Raw genomic sequence first — 19,570 nt, forward strand, 5'->3', positions numbered from 1 at the left:
CGCTAGAATTTATTTATTTTTTTTTCAATTAAACAATTAGTATTTAAGTGATTACATATCGTTTTAATTTTTTGAATTTTTTCACAAGTCAGGAAATATTATAAAGAGGCTCTGTCACCAGATTATCAAATCCCTATCTCCTATTGCATGTGATCGGCGTGTATTGTGTTTGTGACATCTGGGCGTGTTTACTTGTTTAACTAGCTGGGCGTTGTGAATAGAAGTGTATGATGCTGACATACACTTCTATTCACAACGCCCAGCTAGTAAAACAAGTAAACACGCCCAGATGTTACAAACACAATACACGCCCAGTTGGAAATAAGAGAAAACACGTCCAGTTGTCCGTTAGAAAGGCTCATTTGCATAAATATAAAATTGCTCATAACTTGGCCAAAAATGATCGTTTTTCAAAAAACAAACTAACACGTTACTGTTATCTACATTGCAGTGCCTATCACATGCAATAGGAGATAGGGATTTGATAATCTGGTGACAGAGCCTCTTTAAGTTAGATTCTAATTTATAACATTTCCATGGGCTGGCCACTAGAGGGAGTAGTTCCCAAAATTGCAGCGTGGTAAAGCAACCTCATTAATGTATGCTGCAAATTTGTTATTGAGCTATTAAAAAATTTTTACAGCACAATTTCTTTCTTTTTGAAGGCCAAATCTTCCACCAGCTCACGGGGACAGAAATAGGGACAGTTTGTGCCCCATCGTATGCTAATCTGTTCCTGGGCTGGTGGGAGGATTTGCGTGTGTTTAATGAAGACTTGAGTTTTTTCAAACACCATATTATTTTATTGTTGAAGATATATAGGTGATATTTTGATTCTGTGGGAAGGTGATCCCCAGCTTTTCCATGATTTTGTACACATTTTAAATTTCAAGGCTACAGGTTTACGATTTACATATGGGTTAAGTAAATCCACAATTAATTCTTTAGATCTTACTATGTGGCTTGATGATGATCTACATGTACAAACAAAGATATTCCTTTTTTTTCCCACTCTTCTTTCTATTCTTCTTTTCCTCTCGCAGAATTCTGGGGTGGGTGGGAATGGGTGGGAATGGGTTTGCTTATATTTTTTTGGAATTCATAAATATATACTGTATGTTGTAATTCTTTCTAAAATAAAACAAAAATCTATAAAAAAAACAACAGCAACCAATAGTATTTTACAATGGGATAGCTATCTGTAATGGCGGGGTAGGGAGACAGACAGGTGAGCGCTAATCTACCCGCTACCCAGTCCCTGCCTACTTGCATGGCCCGTCCTAGGCGACGGCATACAACTGGGCGACGGTCCCTACACTCAATAAGTGCATGACAGACAACACAGGGCAAGTGTACACTGAAGCAGGGTAGTGGGGCAGTTGCCCACGGCAACACCGTGAGCAACAGGAGAGTTAACGAGCTGAGTCAAACCAGGAGAGTGCGTGGTAACAAAAGCAGAGCAGAAGAATAGTTGTCAGTCAAGCCAGGGTCGATATGAAGCAGAGGTCAATTGTATATAGCAGGAACAGCAGAGCCAGGAAACAGGAGAATCACAGGCAAAGGACAAGCAGCAAATTAAGATATACATAGACCCAAGGGCAGGAGCTAGAACCATCTGGCAAGGCTGTAATAGGTTCTCCCCCTTCTCAACCTACCAGCCTGAGTGGTAGCAGATCGAGTCACTCCAGCAGACCTAGGCACAGATGCAGACTGATTAACCATGGGCGTCGACACAGAAGCTGTGTCTGGCAAATCCTTTACACTATCACTCTGAAATATTAAAGAGAGGTATTCCGGTTTGACAATGCCTGAGACTAAAAATAAACTTTTCAGAGTAAGAAGATTTCCAAATGGCCAGCAATTAATTCAGAGATAATTGTTTAAGAGAGGTTATCCGAGAAAGACCCCAAAAAGCCTATCAGAGCATTACATACTGATCAAAATTATTTGCTGTTCCCTAATAAAAGAGCAGTTATAGAAGACAAAAAAGTTATAAGATACATAGGTTCATACGATTCAAAAGCAAAAAAGTACAAGGAATCCATAAAAAAAACACAGGAACATATTGTTGGCTGACGAATCCAACAATTACATACACTATTACTTAAAGGGGGTATCCTATCTAGGATGGCCAGTTTGAATGCATGTGCGGTCATTCTCCACTGAAATGAATTGGCGCTATGGAAAGTGGCAAGCTACTAAAACTTATCGATATGTTGTATATCAATTTAACAATTTTGTGGGAAAACTATGTTCTGTACACTGTGTTCTGTACTTTTCAACATCACTAGCTTAATGGCTTTGTAAACCTTTGGTTCCATTTTTTTTGGTAAGGTATTTTGTGATACTAAGCACTTTTCTAATATACTTTTATTAAATATTTTGCTTTATTCTGTACATAGAAGCTGCAGAATGTTGTCAGCTGAATCTGTCAGTGAGCTGGACTGAGGGCTTGAATGAAAGCGGCTCCCATGTGTCTCTGACACAATCTAACCATAATACCGATCAAATCTCAGCTTGATCAACTAAGATTTCATCAGTATTAGGGTTAGATGAGGTATTTATGAGAAAACAGTACCCATGGTCCTCTGGACTACCACCAATCATGAGAACAAGGATCCCTTGCTCCCATTTGTTGACATTGGAACCAAGTAGCAAGGGCCTGAGAGTTAGTTGTGCATGTGCTAGCATTAGAGTGTATAGATGTTTCTTCAGAGAAAAGTTTTTCTATAACTTCCATAAACTATAATAAAAGGTGACCGTAGAAACGCCATTATGGGTATGTTCACACGGCAGCCTCCGTTACGGCTGAAATTACGGAGCTGTTTTCAGGAGAAAACAGCTCCTGAATTTCAGACGTAATGGCATGTGCAGGCGTTTTTCGCTGCGTCCATTACGGACATAATTGGAGCTGTTTTTCCATGGAGTCAATGGAAAACGGCTCTAATTACGTCATTTTTACGCCCCGTATTTTGACAGCGGCGCGTAAAAAAAATTTCGCCACAGAACATCGTAAAACCCATTCAAATGAATGGGCAGATGTTTGCCGACGTTTTGGAGCCGTATTTTCGGATGTACAGTAATTCAAGGCTAAAACGCCCGAATTACGTCCGTAACTAGGGTGTGTGAACCCAGCCTAACTCTACGGTCCTCCCCTCCCGGTTTGCATCTCAATAAATAGGGCTCAGTCTTGCTCTTGCGATCGTGAGTGTCCCAGCAGTCACATTCCCACAAATTAAACATTTATGGTATATACCTTTATGATCCAATGTTTTGGGCTCGAATGATGTACCTGACATTGCATTGGATCTATAGTGATTCACAAAGAAATCCCTAATATCTCAACTTCTGAGCAAAAATGTAATTCCTGTTTTTTCCCCTCCAACAAGAAACTCAGAGAAAACGAATGCCTAGAAAGTGCTTTCTCAGAAGTCAATGAAAGCTCATAGACACCATGATAAATCAACGCTAGATTAAAGGATTCCCATATGAAATTTCAACATGTATGGCCCTTTATTACTTTCATACTTTTGCATCTAACTTACTACTGTCTTTTCCCTTTTAAGGCTTTCCATATCTTTATCTCATTGAGAGTTACTTTCCTACTCCATGGTCCATTATCCTCCTAGTCCTGTTCTTCCAACACCTCCTCTTTCTTAATGTCTTCTCTTCACTTGTCTGTTTTTTTTAAATATATAAGCTATATTTTTAATTATTAATTTTAACGTTTCCTTTCTCTTTTTTTTAAATAGGGTATTTCATTTTCTTGATTAATGTTTGCTATGATTACACCTACCTGCTAAAATAAATTGATTAAAAAAAATGAAATGAAAATATCAGTTGTTTGTTTACCTGTCTAAGCTCATTGCTGTCATAATGGCTGTGCAGGCAAACTGATTGCAGGTATCCAGAGATGTAATTATAGTACACAGTGGACTTCCAAATACCCATTCTCCTCCTCGAGCCCACTGATGAATTAGAAATGGCATTCCAATGATGTGAACAAGATCTGCCACTGCCAGGTTACAGATGTAGATGTCAGGTATTGTTTTTCTTCTAGATCTGAGATATAAAGACACAGATATATGAAACAATAAAATGTAATGACTTGCATGATACAGTATTTATTGCATGTTCAATATTACATTTACAGTTACAGGTAAGCTACAAAAAAAAAAGAATATTTCAATTTTAAACAATACCATTTTTATGTTCAATCTCCTATATTCAGTACTGATGAATAAAGTTAAAAATGTGACTAGCACAACAAAATAGGGAGGAATCTTTTGATATGGTGCAAAAATACATGGATGAGCACATTAAGCAAATTCATAACATAAAATAATAGGTAGATGAAAAAAAAAAAAAGCTTTAAAGGTAAACCTATTACTGGAATTAATTTTTAGGTACATTGAGTAAAAGGTGGGGGATGAGACATGAGAGGGAAAAGAAGATGGGATAAAAGTCCTCTTGTAACTTTATAATTGTTCTCTTGTACTTTTAAGCGTGCCTAACTTTTTGGGGGACTTTCCAAAATAAGCTGTCATATGTGTGTACATGAGGAATAACACTATTTATGGCCATTATAGGACTTGTATTCTGCATTATTTAGCGGTTCTCCCCTCTGCAGGGTCTCTCTCTCCCTAATTCTTAGTTGTCTCAAAGCTAGTAGGTGGAGCCTAACAGCTATCATGTCTTTTATACACTGCACACATAGAAGAGCAGAATCCTGCTCTCCTATCTCTATCTATCACATATATAGAAGCAGCAGCATGGAGGAGATTATATAACAGTAATGAGCAGTGTACCTGAGAATCCAGCACTAAGGTGATATAGAAATCTTACCAGTAGCGACTGTCTTTCTCACTCTGCTCCTGCTTCCTCCCCTGCACCCCCTTCCATAGACTTAAAGTCGGGGTCCATGGCCTGAGCGTACTGTCACGCTGGGTTCGTGGAACCACTGGACCGTACCGCCTTGGCGGTATGGCAGCTGGCCAACAGGATGCAGGAAACAGTCTATAGTTCGTATAGGGTACCTGTGGCAGCTCGGACAGTAGCAAGGCAGGCTCGGCTGGGACTAGGCAACAGGCAGACATCAGGCGTGGAGTAACAGGACAGGCGTGGTATGCAGCACAGCACGAATAAAGCTCAGCACGGCACTTGACAAGGATAACATGGGATACAGGATACAGGTACGGGAAACACTGGGAACTGGAAAACACTAGGAGACCATTTGCATAGACAAACTAGGATACGACAAACAACGCTCAGGCATGGGTGGATGGGGCTTGGAAATTCTTATAGCCCAGGATGCTCTGGGAGCAATCAGTTCAATCTCTCACCTGCATGCGCTTTGGCTTCTTAAGTCTGGACTGCGATGTCAGGGAAGTCCACAGAGTCCTGGAGCAGAGCCTATACTAACGCTCTGCCCGGGACTCCGACTCTGGGAAAGCTCCAGACATCGCGTGTCCATATATGGACAGCGATGTCAGGGAATTCCACAGAGTCCTGGAGCAGAGCCTTTACTAGCACTCTGCTCGGGACTCCGCTCTGGGGAATCTCCAGACATCGCGTGTCCATATATGGACAGCGATGTCAGGGAATTCCACAGAGTCCCAGAGCAGAGCCTGTATTAGTGGCTCTGCGGGCTGCAAATGACAGCCTCAGGGGCCGCTTCGTATACCAGAGCATTATTGCCTGCCAGAGGCACTTCCTAATAGGCATATGTCCAGGGCATACCTGGGGGCCATTGTCAGGACCCCGGCTGCCATGGCACCCCATCGGAGGCCCACAATTGCATTTGTGGGCTGCCGATGGATGACAGAGGAAGCTCACTCCCTCTGCAAATGATTTAAATGATGCGGTCGGTATTGACCGTGGCATTTAATGGGTTAATCGGCCGTGATCGAAGTAAACTTCAATCATGGCCATTGGAGCAGGAGCCCAGCTGTCATGAGATAGCCGAGCCCCGGCTCCAGCCCGCACAGGCCACCCGTGCAGGGCTTAGACTGGGTCACCGTAAAAAAGGCCCCTATCCTAAGGCCCCTTAGTGACCACCCTGAAAAGGCATATTGGTGGTCACTTAGGGGTTAATACTGCGGGCATAGGCTGAATCAAATATATAAAAAGTAAAGGATGGGGCAAATTTACTAATGCTGTATATAGATAAACTTAAACCAGGCTGTCAAAAATAATCTTCCTTATGCCCTCTCTTGGTTGGCTTAGTTTATTCCAGTTTTATAGTACAAATTTGGTGCACATCGGTTCATTTTAAGCCATATCCCTTTCTGCTTGGCCATACCTGATTCTCTTGAAATTTTTGAAGTGTCCTTTGTTTTTTTTCTGGTGCAAATTATGTCTAAATGAGTTTGCACGATAAAAGGTACAATTTAGGCCAGAATTCAGCTACAACAACAATAATAAGGGTATGTTCACACACACTATTTACGGACGTAATTCGGACGTTTTAGCCCCGAATTACGTCCGAAAATGCGCCTCAATAGCGTCGGCAAACATCTGCCCATTCATTTGAATGGGTCTTACGATGTTCTGTTCAGACGGCCATATTTTTTACGCCCCGCTGTCAAAAGGCGGGGCGTAAAAAAGACGCCCGCGTCAAAGAAGTGTCATGTCACTTCTTCAGACGTAAATGGAGCCGTTTTCCATGGACTCCATGGAAAACCAGCTCCAGTTACGTCCGTATTGGACGCGGCGTTCAAGAGCCTGCACATGCCGTTATGGCTGAAATGACGGGGCTGTTTTCTCCTGAAAACAGCCCCGTAATTTCGGCCGTAACGGACGCTGTAGTGTGAACATACCCTAAATATGCCCAATTGTGTGCAAGAGTGAATCAAGTAAAAAATAAAAAGTTTCTCAAATAAATCAATTCTGTATGCATTGACAAATACACTGGCATTGTGCAAGCCCAGGCTTTCAAATTCCATGATGTTAGTTTTAGGGCTGACTCACACCCTTTCAGGTCTGATTCACACCCTTCCGTCGAAGGTCTACGTCAGTATAGGCATACAGTGGGATATGTTGCCCGAACTCCCTGGGCACTGCACTACTTGAAGTGCTATGCCCAGGGAAGCCCCTGATGTCACTGTCCATATATGGACAGTGAGATCAGGAGATTTCAGCTACAAAGTTTCCGGCAAGGGCATCGCAAGAGCTCTGGCCGGGAACTTCTTTATTGGGAAAACCCTTGATGTCACTATCCATATATGGACCGTGACATTGGGAGCTTTAAAACCCCATAATCCACGACCAGAGCATCGGCAATGCTCTTTCCAGGGATTCCACTCAAGGAGGAGCCCCTGATGTCACTGTGTATATATATATATATATATATATATATATATATATATATATATATATGGAGGCTTTGTATTGCCAGAATTCCCAGCCAGTTGTTAAATTGTTCGTAGACCTAAAACATCTGCCATACCATACAGCCGAATTCTGCCATAACACTGTATGCCTCGAGCATACATGTTTAGCTTAGTAGGCACAGGACATAGGTGTCAACTTAGAATTTTTGTATTTTTTTTTTTAAAGCCCACCATTTGGTTTATTTATCTCCTATGCAGACCTATTTGCACGACGTTAATGCAGCTGCTGCTCCTAGGCTACAGAAATATATATATATATATTTTTTTTGGGGGGGACGGACTATTAAGACTGGTGTTTTATGAGACAGTCTTAAATTGAAGTACTTTGGAGTGAAATGTGCAAATTTGTTGAGGTGCACTGCATAGTCTAATCCTGCAGCCTTGTATTACTTCCCTCTCTCTGCCCCTTTCTTAATTTAACCTACTCCTGAGCACCATAGGGGCATTTGTGGTCGGAGCAGGTCAGTATTAGTCATGCACAGCACATTTTTTATGGAAACTTCTGTGCTGTATTTTCTCACAGAAATCACAGCTTGTACACTTTGGTAAGAGATTGGGGAGGGGGGGTTGAGAAGACAGACACACATAGGCAAGAACATTGAGAGAATGGAGGGGAAAGAGCAGGCTTCACAGGGAATGCCCACTGTGCTCTGAATTTGCAGCTTCAAAAGAAAACATGTTAGAGAAAGAAAATCTAGAAAATAAAATAAGCAAAACAGAAATGTTAATTTTCTATTGTAGCACTGTCCTAGCGTAAAAACACCAATGAAAGCAACAGCTACGGTTTAGGCGATAGAAATTCACTTCAGTGACTGTTAGGCATCAAAAATTTGTTTTAGGAAACAGACGAATGTGTGAATTAAATAACCCACAAAAGTGAATTGTGACTAACTAAAATTTGTCACGCCCAAAAAAAAAAAAAGGAACATAAATGCATAATGTATAACAGAAGTTATCAATGTAAATCATGCGTATCTGCAGCTTCCCACAACTATATCAGTTGATTGTCGTTAGCGAGAGAAGCCCAACCCACAGTGATCAGCTAATGGATCGTTGTGCCGATGGGGTTGTCCTTATTCAATATTGTAAATTACTAATATTGCTAGAAATGGGTGATTTTTAATAGAATATCTATCTATGCATACAGAGACCCAATTTCAGTAACCATCACTTATGTGCTCCAATGGTTTATTGCTAATTTACATACTGTAGTTACATTGTTAGTACCATTAAAGTTTGTTACGCACCTACTGCAGATGATGCTATTACAGTTGCGCTAAAACTGGAAGTGAAACCCCTAAGCCACAATCCGATTGGCTAAATCAAAGTGTGGAGTCTAAGGGATTTGGTGTATTCACCCTTTAGTCCCTTTTCAAGGATAAGGACTTTGCTGCAGGGAATCCCCAGGTCGCAGACCCCAAAGTATTCTCAGATTGGAGGTGGTAGCACAGCGTTAAGTAAGACGTAGTCAGAGGCTAGCCAGAAGTTGTCAACAGTAGTCAGCAAGTTAATAATATAAGTAAAGAGAAGTCAGGTTAAAATGCGAAGCCAAGGTCAATAACCAGTACCGAGTGTAGATCCAAAGGAACAAACAGGAGAGTCAAAAACAAGGCAAGGTCAAGTACTGGCTCACAATCACAAAGGAACACCTGTAAAGCAAGCCATGTAAGGAACTACCCAGTGGCGTAACTGCCGCTGTAGCAGCCATAGCGGCTGCTACGGCGCCCGCCTGCCAGCACGGGTCCACCCCCGTGGCTGCTACAGAGCGACGCCACTGAACACTACGGCAGAGCAGGGAGGTATCTCCCTGCTCTGCCATTAAAGAGGTTGTTCCTACAGAACACATGTATTCCCGATCCACAGGACCAGAGCTCCTTTTATTTTTACTGAGCTGCCGACACACACACCGGAAGTCCGAGGTTTCTCATGGAGAACTTCAGGGGACTTTTGGTCTCTTTATCGCTGGGGGTCCCAGCAATCACACATGCATCTCCTATCCTGTGGATAGGGGATACATGTCTTTTGTGGGACAAACCATAGGCTAGAGGCCATTTATTTTTAGGGGGAGGGGGGGTGGGGGCTGTATGGCGTTATCTACAGGGAGGCTGTATGGTGTTATATACAAGGGGGGCTGTATGGTGCTATCTACAGGGGGGGCTGTGCTATATACAGGGGGCTGTATGGTGCTATATACAGGGGGGCTGTATGGTGCTATATACAGGGGGGCTGTATGGTGCTATCTATGGGGAGCTCTATAGCGCTATATACAGGTGGCTGTATGGCGCTATATACAGGGAGCTGGCTGTATGGCACTCTATACAGGGGGGCTATATACAGGGAGGGGGCTGTATTGCGCTATCTACAGGGGGGCTGTATAGCACTATATACAGGGAGCTGGCTGTATGGCACTACATACAGGGAGGGGGCTGTATGGAGCTATCTACAGGGGGCTGTATGGCACTATATACAGTGAGGGGTTGTATGGTGCTATATACAGGGGGGCTGTATTGCACTATATAAGGGAGGGGGCTGTATGGTGCTATATACAGGGGGACTATATGGCACTATACACAGGGAGGGGGCTGTATGTCGCTATCTACAGGGGGGCTGTATGGCGCTATCTACAGGGGGGCGGTATGGCGCTATCTACAGGGGGGCGGTATGGCGCTATCTACAGGGGGCTGTATGGCTCTATCTACAGGGGGCTGTATGACACTATCTACAGGGGCGGCTGTATGGCACTTTATACTGGGGGGCTGTATGGCGCTATCTACAGGGGGGCTGTATGGTGTAGTATACAGGGGGCTTTGTATGGCGCTATCTACAGGGGGGCTGTATGGTGCTACTACAGTGGGAGCTGTGTGGCAGAATCTACAGGGAGGCACTATCTACAAGGGGGGGTTGTGTGGCAACCAGGGGAGAGGGGGCCCCAGTGAAAAGTTTGCTATGGGGCCCAGTCTTTCGTAGTTACACCCCTGGAACTACCTATCACCAGGCAGTGAGTAACAGGTCTGACAGACTTTATAGTAGACTTTTCCCTCATCTAGAAGAACTCAGAACTCAGGACAAGAATTAACCATTGCATTGCTGCAGCTGAATAAGAAAAACAACAGATCAACAGAAGTACACAGAAACCAGAGAGTGTATGTAACAATGTCAAGTTCAACCAAGGGAAGGGAGAGGATGTGGAATAAGGGAAGTGGGAGAGGTATATTTTAGAACTTTATTTGCCCCTTCTAATCAAAGGTATGGCAAAAAAAAAAAAAAAATATATATATATATTTATAAGGCATGAGCCAATCTGTACCAAAAGGGAAAATGTTCCTTCCTTATCCTAATTGGAGACCAAACTGTATAAAAATTCAATCATAGCATCCCGGGTTATCATTTTAAAGGGAAAGCACCTTGTATTTTAGTTTAATTAGTTAGCATTGAGTATGCAGAAGAGAAATAATATGTTTTGTTTTTTTGTAATACATTTTATTACTGCGAGCAGTCATATTCAAGACACATATTTCCATCTTGCAGTGTTAGTATAGGTAGTGGTACAGTATGGTGTGTGTGTGTGTCAAATGTCAGAAAAATGCCAAAAGACTGATTCGCATGTAAAGTAAATACTGTGGATTTTCTGCAGCGGATTTTATTCTGGATAATCTGCAGCATAATACAGTATGGTGCAAGTAGATTCCCATTTGAAAATATTTTTGTTGTAAAAGGAAAATTTTAGAGCAGAGAATTCTGTGCAGTGTATATGTGTATGTATAGATATATATATAAAGAGAAGAAGAATCAGTTTGTATTTATCAGTTTTAGTTACTGCCCAGTGTGAACGTTTAACATAAATCTGTCATTGTTAATGTTTTTCTTCAACTCAATTATCTGATTAAGATCAATTACTGATTATGCGATGAAAAGATTGTTCTCCACAGGAAGTGTTCAACTGCGAGCGTAAGGCGTGAGAACCAGATTCTAACAGAATGTGGACGGATAAAGGAAGGTAAACCGGTAGCAACCAAGGCACTCTTGATGGCACTTACATTGATGGTTTATGACCTCACATATGCCCCAAGACTGCAAGGATCGATGTGGTAAGATCTAATTGGTATGTCCCAGGCTTTACAGCTGATGCTGGTAAATTCTGTTAGAGCTGTTTGATTTGCCTACAGAACAGTCCTGGCAGACCAATGCCAACCTTATCATACCCGCCTCCCACGAAGAGAACAGACCTTAAGAGACCTTCCCAGGTAAAACGAACCAGAGTGGAAAAAAAGTTGGTTTGAGACACTTGTCAGAGAAACATGTGGAATCTGTGTATATTTCTGTGAATACGAGATGTTTCAGGTAATCAACTGAGAATAAGATATAAATCCTGCTGGAAAGTGTAACACCAAGTGCAAATGCAATGTACCCAGTAAATACACATTGTCTAGGTGCCCTGTCCAGTGGAACAGATTAGTTTTTCTTATATAAAGGTGTTTGTTTGATGTAGTTTAAGGGCCTGTCATTATTATTGTATGTACTTAGAACAACGTTTATATGATGTTATCATCAGATTAGCATTTATTTTAACAATTGACAAGGGTTGGGTCCCCGGCAATTGCCAGTAAATATGAACTAAAAGACTTTTAATATGATGAACTCCATCACTGAGATGCGGCAGGCGCAGCCTGAGCAAGTACAATGCGCTTGTCATGAACTGACGGCAGTGTCACAATTCTAAGCAGCCGTGCAGACAAGCCACTTGCCAGAGGAAGAGGACAGATGCGGACGGTTTGTGGTAGTCACAATAAAGCTCCACTACTCCGTCTACGTGGGAACTCACCCCAGGCTCACAGCATGAGGTGCTATGTACAGTCCGGTGACGTATACTAAAAGAGACGGTATCTGACAGATGAGAAGGACCAAACCAATTCTTGATGACATCAGCAAAGTAAAGTAAAGACCAAAGACCTGAGTGAATCCGTCAGCAGTATCAAGTGTTTTAATAAGTAAGTGACAGGGGGGGGTGTGTAATAATAAATCCCCCATAGGACACCACTGCACAGTCTGACTCCACAGAAGAGCAGAAGACAGAAGACAGGAGAAGAAGAGGACGATGATGTACAGGACTTGCAATGAACTGATGGGACTCAAAACCTGAGGGTGATAGCATGAGATTGGTGATAGCATTATATTATTAGTTGAGACCCTATTGTTTATATTGTCTGAGGTTTATAATTATAATGTGTGTAAATATGCCACGGTACTGCAAATTACGATCTGAGGAGTTTTATGTGGAGGTGTGAGGTGAAGGTCACTGATTGTTGTCACTCATATGTAAGAAGTACATGGCAGCAAGGAGAGCCCAGAGGTTATGTTACCCGGGTGTCTTTTAGGTTTGGGGAAGATGCTGCCCATGACCTGTTATACCTGCAGGGGTAAAAGTCCCTTTAGGACAGTAAGTGACAGTGCGACAATTATGACCAATACAAGTGCCGCGGAGGAGATGTTTGGATTATTGCCAATATTAGTAGGTTTAACAGTAAAGAAGGCGAGGGGCTTAGAAGCCAGATTTGAGGGTCTATACCAGGTCATCCTGATCTCGCCCACTGCAGTCAAGCCTTAAGGAAGGCCGACATGGATCCACGTCTGGCACTGCAAGAGGGTCTCTTCCGAAGAATGACTATCACCATATACATCCTTATCCTTTTTCGTGTTATTGCACAGAGTGCTGAGGGGGGACATGTAGCAATCTCCCAGGCTGATGGGGTGACCACGTTTTGGCATAATTCTTCTAATACACATGTAGCTACATACCAGTTTGAATTTGAGTCTTTTATCCCAATTATTACCATTAATAAAAATGTAGACTGGATTAATTATATATATTACAACCAGCAGCGGTTTGTAATTTATACCCAAGATGCTTTACAAGGGTTAGCCGACGAACTAGGGCCCACCTCAATTGTGCCGACTATGTTTACACAAATAGACGAGGTGACACCGACAGTCCCTTTAAAGGCAACCATCCTGTATCCTGAGGAGAATAGGGAAAGTTAGGACCACTCCGAAAACTTGGAAGTCCAGGTACAAACGGAGTAGCTCGTCTCAAGCTGGTGAAGAAATCAAAAACCCCTACCCGAATGGTTCGAGTGGTCAGTAGTAGGTTGCTAGGTAAGACTCAGGGATTGAGTAATAATATTTTTAGGGGGGACTGTCAGGGATCATTAGCCTGTATATTGCTTGCAAAAACATTATTACTTTATATAAAGTAAATATCAGTATATTCCACAAAGAACTTGAATCTATGTAACAAGATGGTGCCTGCAGAAGGAACACGCCTATGGAGACACCGCCCCTGGAATGCAAGAGGAGTGTACAGATGAACTCACAGCTGAATAGAGCCAATAGGGCTTAAGCACGTCCCACATCTCTAGGGAGGAGATTTGTAAATTCTTTGTTCAATAAAGTTTAACTTTACTTCCTGCTTCACTGAGGGAGGATATCTACCAACATGTCTGCCAGGTATATCTCTTCCACGCATGCCCTCAGTTTCCAATTTACAGAGGTGGCTATTCAGTGTGAAATAACAGGGAAAAGGAAGTTACCCTGCATTTTTCATTAAAATGAAATTTTTTTATGAGAAAACTCTTGTGCAATTATGGTCGATTAGCTGAAAATCATTTAAAGAAGCAATTACAGTGGAGCTGTTGCAATGTAATAAAGGCCATCATCACATTTTTGCTCTCCTCTCCGGTTACAAAATACAAATACATTGCCTGTATTCTGTTGATGGCATCTGGAGAGCAGTCACACAGAATTTCAATTTTCTGTGGCTGCTCTTCCCTATTACCTGAATCTCTCCTATTCAGACACGGAGTGATTAGGGTAATAAGTGTAGTTTAGGAAATGCTCTTATATATTATTTATACAAGGCTTTATACCCTAAAAAATCAACAGACGTGTCTGGATAACAAATTACACTAACATAGGTTGTTATAGACAGTATTTTTTATTGCATAAATATTCTCCCCATGTGTCGTGGAAGCTCCCTTCTCACAGATGAAAGATATTGTTGTAACAACTGACTTACAATTGGCCTCTACCTTTGAATTATTAAAAAAACGTCAACGCTAGTCAGCTGACACCCTGCTGCAGTGGCCGGGATCGGAGCTAACTCCGATCCCGGCCATTTAACCCCATTATCTGCAGTGAACAGAGACCGCAGCACCTAAATAATTTTAATGATAGAGGAGTCACCTTCTGTGAGTATATCGACGTCCCATCGCGGGCTGTAGATGTGCTGCCATGGCAACTAGGGGCCTTACGAAGGTCCCCAGGTTTTCTGCAGAAGCGAGCTTAATAGGCTGCCTGTCAGTAAAACACTGACAGGCAGAGTACATTGCAATACAGAAGTATTGCAGTGTATTATTAAAGAAATCAAATGATTGAAATGGTCGAGTCTTTTATGGGACTAAAAAAATTGTAAAATAAAGATCAATCGAATTTATAGAAAAAAAAAATCCCTAGTAGAAAACAAAAACAAAACCCCTTTTTCCTTCAAAAAACGCTTTATTATGGAAAAAAATAAATAAATAAAAAAACGACACATAATTGATACTGATGCATCCGTAACAACCTGAATTATAAGCTTATCACATTACTAATGCCACACAGTGAATGCCATAAAAAAACCAAAAAAAAACAAAGCCAACATGCTTTTTGTTAATCCTGGCTCCTGAAAAATGGAATAAAAGGTAAACAAAAGGTCACATTTACCCCAAAATGTTGACAATGACAACTTTAACTCTTCCCGCAAAAAGAAAAAGAGCCCTTATAAAGCTACGTTAACAGAAAAATAAAAATGTAATGGCTCTTGGAAATTGGCAACATTTTTTTTTAGCAAAGTAGTAAAACATTAAAACAAAGTCAATAAATTTGGTATCATCATAATCATAACGACCCGCAGAATAAACACACACACACACACACACACACACACACACACGCACGTAGAAAACACCATCCCAGCAGTGAAGCATGACATGGGTAGCATAATGTTGTGTGGATGCTTGTCCTTAGAGTGGGACTAGCCATCTTGTTAGAATTGAAGGGTAGATGAATGGTGTAAATTATAGGGACATACTGTAAGACAACCTGTTTCAGTCTGCTAGAAAACGAAATTTTGGGAGAAAGTTCACCTTTCAGCAGGATAATGCTGAAAGCAACACAGGAGTGGTTGAACAACAAAAGTTGAATTTTCTACAATGGTCAAGTCCGTATTTTCTACTTTCTCAAACTTCAGATCTCAATTCAATTAAGGATCTGTGGCACCATTTTAAAAGTGCAGTTCACAAGCAACATCCAACCAACCAAACTGCAAATAGTCTGACCATCCCAGACATCTTGCAACTGTCAAAAGGTCAACTTATAACGTTATTTCCCACAACGTGTCATTAAGGTCATGCCCCTGTCAAGTTATTCCCAGGATTTTACCATGACTTGTGCATGACGAAATGTTGCCATGTAACCCCAGTCTTACAGAGAATTTCCTCCCAAAACTCACAAATGACCATATATTAGTAAATCAGAAGTTAGCCAAAGTTTAGTAATTATGTTTGTGGCACTTACAGTGATATTGGCATTTTCTGTTTTGCTGCACAAGTTGTGACAACGGGAAGTGCAGCCATATTGGTTGTCATTTTTTAATTAGCTTCTCAGAAACTGAATAAAAACTGCCATTATGTCAGCATGTTCCATGAAAACACAGGGGCAGTTTTACCTTTATAAATAACAGTTGAAATATCTACAGGTTATGTGTTATAAAGCCAAAGCAGAGATAACGGGAATAGTCCACAATTTGCCAATACTCAATCTAATAAAAATCTGCAGCTACACACTGTAGTCAAGGCAAGACAATGTTAATCCTTTCAGATCACTTACCACCGGTAGTACAGGAGGGAAAACGGTTTACCGGAGGTATGAAGAAGTTTAGTCAATAACTCTCAATTGCCCAGGATTGCTTCACATTACTATGTTTGTACCAATCACAGTCATGTGCTACATTCCTGCATCTCTAGATGGGAGAAAGGACAACATAGTACGCGCACCATGGGAAAAAATAGTGCAGACACACAAAGACATTCTGCAAGGGCCTCGGAACATGCCAAAATGAGGCAAAGGCCAGGGTCAAGCTGTATGAAGCATGTTAACCCCTTCTGGACTGAGCCTGTTTTGGTCTTGGGGACGAAGCCGATTTTTTCAAATCTGACGTGCCATTTTATGTGGTAATAACTTTGAAATGCTTTTATGTATCCAATTGATTCTGAGATTGTTTTCTCGTGACATGTTGTACCTTATGTTAGTAAAAAAAAAATGTGGTCGATAAATTCAATATTTATGTGTGAAGAACACCAAAATTTAGAGAAAATTTGCAAAAATTTGAATTTTTCTCAATTTAAATGTATCTGCTTGTACGACAGACAGTAATACCACACAAAATAGTTACTATTTCATATATCCCATATGTCTACTTTATGTTCGCTTCATTTTTTGAACATTTTTTTATTTTTCTAGGACGTTACAAGGCTTAGAACTTTAGCAGCAATTTCTCATATTTTCAAGACAATTTCAAAAGGCTATTTTTTTCAGGGACCGGTTCAGTTCTGAAGTAGCTTTGAGGGCCTTATATATTAGAAATTCCCCAAAAATCACACCATTTTGAAAACGGCACCCCTCAAAGTATCTAAAATAGCATTCATAAAGTGTTTTAACCCTTTAGGCGCTTCTCAGGAATTAAAGCATAGTAGAGGTGAAATTTATAAATTAAATTTTTTTTTGCCAAAATTCATTTGTAATACATTTTTTCTGTAACACAGAATGTTTTACCCAAGAAATGCAACTCAATATTTATTGCCCAGATTCTGCAGTTTTTAGAAATATCCCACATGTGGCCCTAGTGTGCTACTTGACTGATACATGTCAGGTTTGAAGAGGTCTTGTAGGGCCAAAACAGTAAAAACTCCCCAAAAGTTACTCCATTTTGGAAACTACACCCCTCAAGGATTTTTTTTCTAGGGGTGTAGTTAGCATTTTGACGCCACAGTTTTTTTTTTTTTATAAATGTATTTGAATTAGTCTAGGAAGATTTACTGAAATAAATGTAGAAATTTAATTTTTACAAGGAATAATGGAGAAAAAACACCCCAACATTTGTAAAGCAATTTCTCCCGATTACGACAATACCCCATATGTGGCAATAAACTGCTGTTTGGACCCAGAGCAGGGCTCAGAAGTGAAGGGGCATCATTTGGATTTTGGAGCGCTGATTTTGCTGGAATAGTTTTCATTGCCATGTCACATTTGCAATGCACTGGAGGGACCAAAACAGTGGAAACCCACCAAAAATGACCCCATTTTGGAAACTACACCCCTCAAGGAATTTTTCTGGGGGTATAATTAGCATTTTGACCCCACAGTTTTTTTTTGTGTGAATTCATTGTAATTAGTCTGTGAAGATGAAAATCGACTTTTTTATGAAAAAAAATAGAAATTTGTAATTATTACAAGGAATAAAGGAGAAAAAGCACCCCAACATTTGTAAAGCAATTTCTACCAATTACAGCAATGCACCATATGTGGTAATAAACCTCTGTTTGAACCCACAGCAGGGCTTAAAAGGGAAGGAGCGCTATTTGTCTTTTGGAGCTCAAATTTAGCTGAAATGGTTTTTGGGTGTCATGTTGCATTTGCAAAGCCTCTGTGGGACAAAAACAGGAGATACCCCCAAAAAGTGACCCCATTTTGGAAACTACACCACTTAAGGAATCTATCTAGGGGTATAGTGAGCATTTAGACCCCACAGGTCTTTTCAGAATTTATTAGAATTAGGTCGTGAAAATGAATATCAACATTATTTCCCCAAAGGATAAAGGAGGAAAAAGCACCCCAACATTTGTAAAGCGATTATCCCCGAGTACGGCTATAACCCACATGTGGTCATAAATGTTTTTTTTTTATTAGAAATGAATTAACCCTTTCCGGACTGATCCATTTTTTTGCTTTTTCTTTTTCGTTTTTCCCTCCCCGCATTCCAAGAGCCATAACTTTTTTTATTTTTCCATCAATAGAGTGGTGTGAGGGCTTATTTCTTGCGGGAGGAGTCGTAGTTTCTAGTGACACCATTTAAAGTACCATTTAAAGTACCATTTAATGTACTGGGAAACTGAAAATATAATCCTTTGCAGGCAGAAATTGGAAAAAACTGTGATTCCTCCGTAGTTTTTTGGGTTTTGTTTTTAATGCTTTCCACGTGCAGTAAAAACGACAACTTACATTTTTTCTGTGACTCAATACAATTATGGCGATACCAAATTTATATTGTTTTTTTTATATTTTACTACTTTTACAAAGTAAAAACTATTTGTTAAAAAAAAATAGTTTTGTTTCACCACATTCCGATAGGAATAACTTTTTTTTATTTTTTGGTCAATTAAGAGGTGTGAGGGCTTATTTTTTGTGGGACGAGCTGTAGTTTTTATTGGTACCGTTTTTTGGTACATATAACTTATTGAGCACTTTTATTATTATTTTTTTAGAGCTAACAGCAATTTTGCCATTTTTTACGGCATTCACGTGTGAGTTAAGTAATGGTATATTGAAATAGTTTGGACTTTCACGGTTGCAGCGATACCAATTTTGTGTATTTTTTTTAGTTTTTACATTACTTTAGAGAAAAAATGGGAAAGGGTTGTTTTTTGGACTTTAAATACTAATTTAATTTTTTTCACTAATTATAACTTTATTTTGTTTTTTCTTTACAAATGTTTTTAGTCCCCCTAGGGGACTTGAACCAGCGATCATTAGGTGGTGCGGAGGGAAAATTAAAATTTTCCACTGATATGCCATTTTAGTGCACAATATGTTGCGTCCAGTTTGTGCCACTGAAGACAAATACCTCATAAAATATTAAGCGGGATCTCCCGGGTATGGCAATGCCATATCTGTGGACAAAAACTACTGTTTGGGCACGCTGCAGGGCTGAGAAGAGAGGGAGCGCTATTTGTCTTTTGGAGCGCAGATTTTGCTTGGTGGTTGTTTTGTTTGGAGTTTTACTGGTATTTCAGTTTATAATGTGGGGGCATACGTAAATTGTGTGGAGTACATCAGGGCATAATAAGAGGGTATAATAATGTGGTAAA

The 19,570-nt window shown here is 40.6% G+C and overlaps 1 protein-coding gene across 1 annotated transcript in view; it reads right to left on the minus strand.

The window, feature by feature from the left end:
- Positions 1-19,570, minus strand: part of MCHR2 (melanin concentrating hormone receptor 2) — a 363,048-nt gene that overhangs the window by 191,184 nt on the left and 152,294 nt on the right. The window contains exon 3 of the mRNA XM_075864203.1: positions 3,853-4,062. Coding sequence (XP_075720318.1) covers positions 3,853-4,062 — 210 coding nt within the window. The remainder of the gene's footprint in view (positions 1-3,852; positions 4,063-19,570) is intronic.

The sequence above is a fragment of the Rhinoderma darwinii genome, chromosome 4 (genome assembly GCF_050947455.1).
Source record: "Rhinoderma darwinii isolate aRhiDar2 chromosome 4, aRhiDar2.hap1, whole genome shotgun sequence".
NCBI classification, from domain to species: Eukaryota; Metazoa; Chordata; class Amphibia; order Anura; family Rhinodermatidae; genus Rhinoderma; species Rhinoderma darwinii.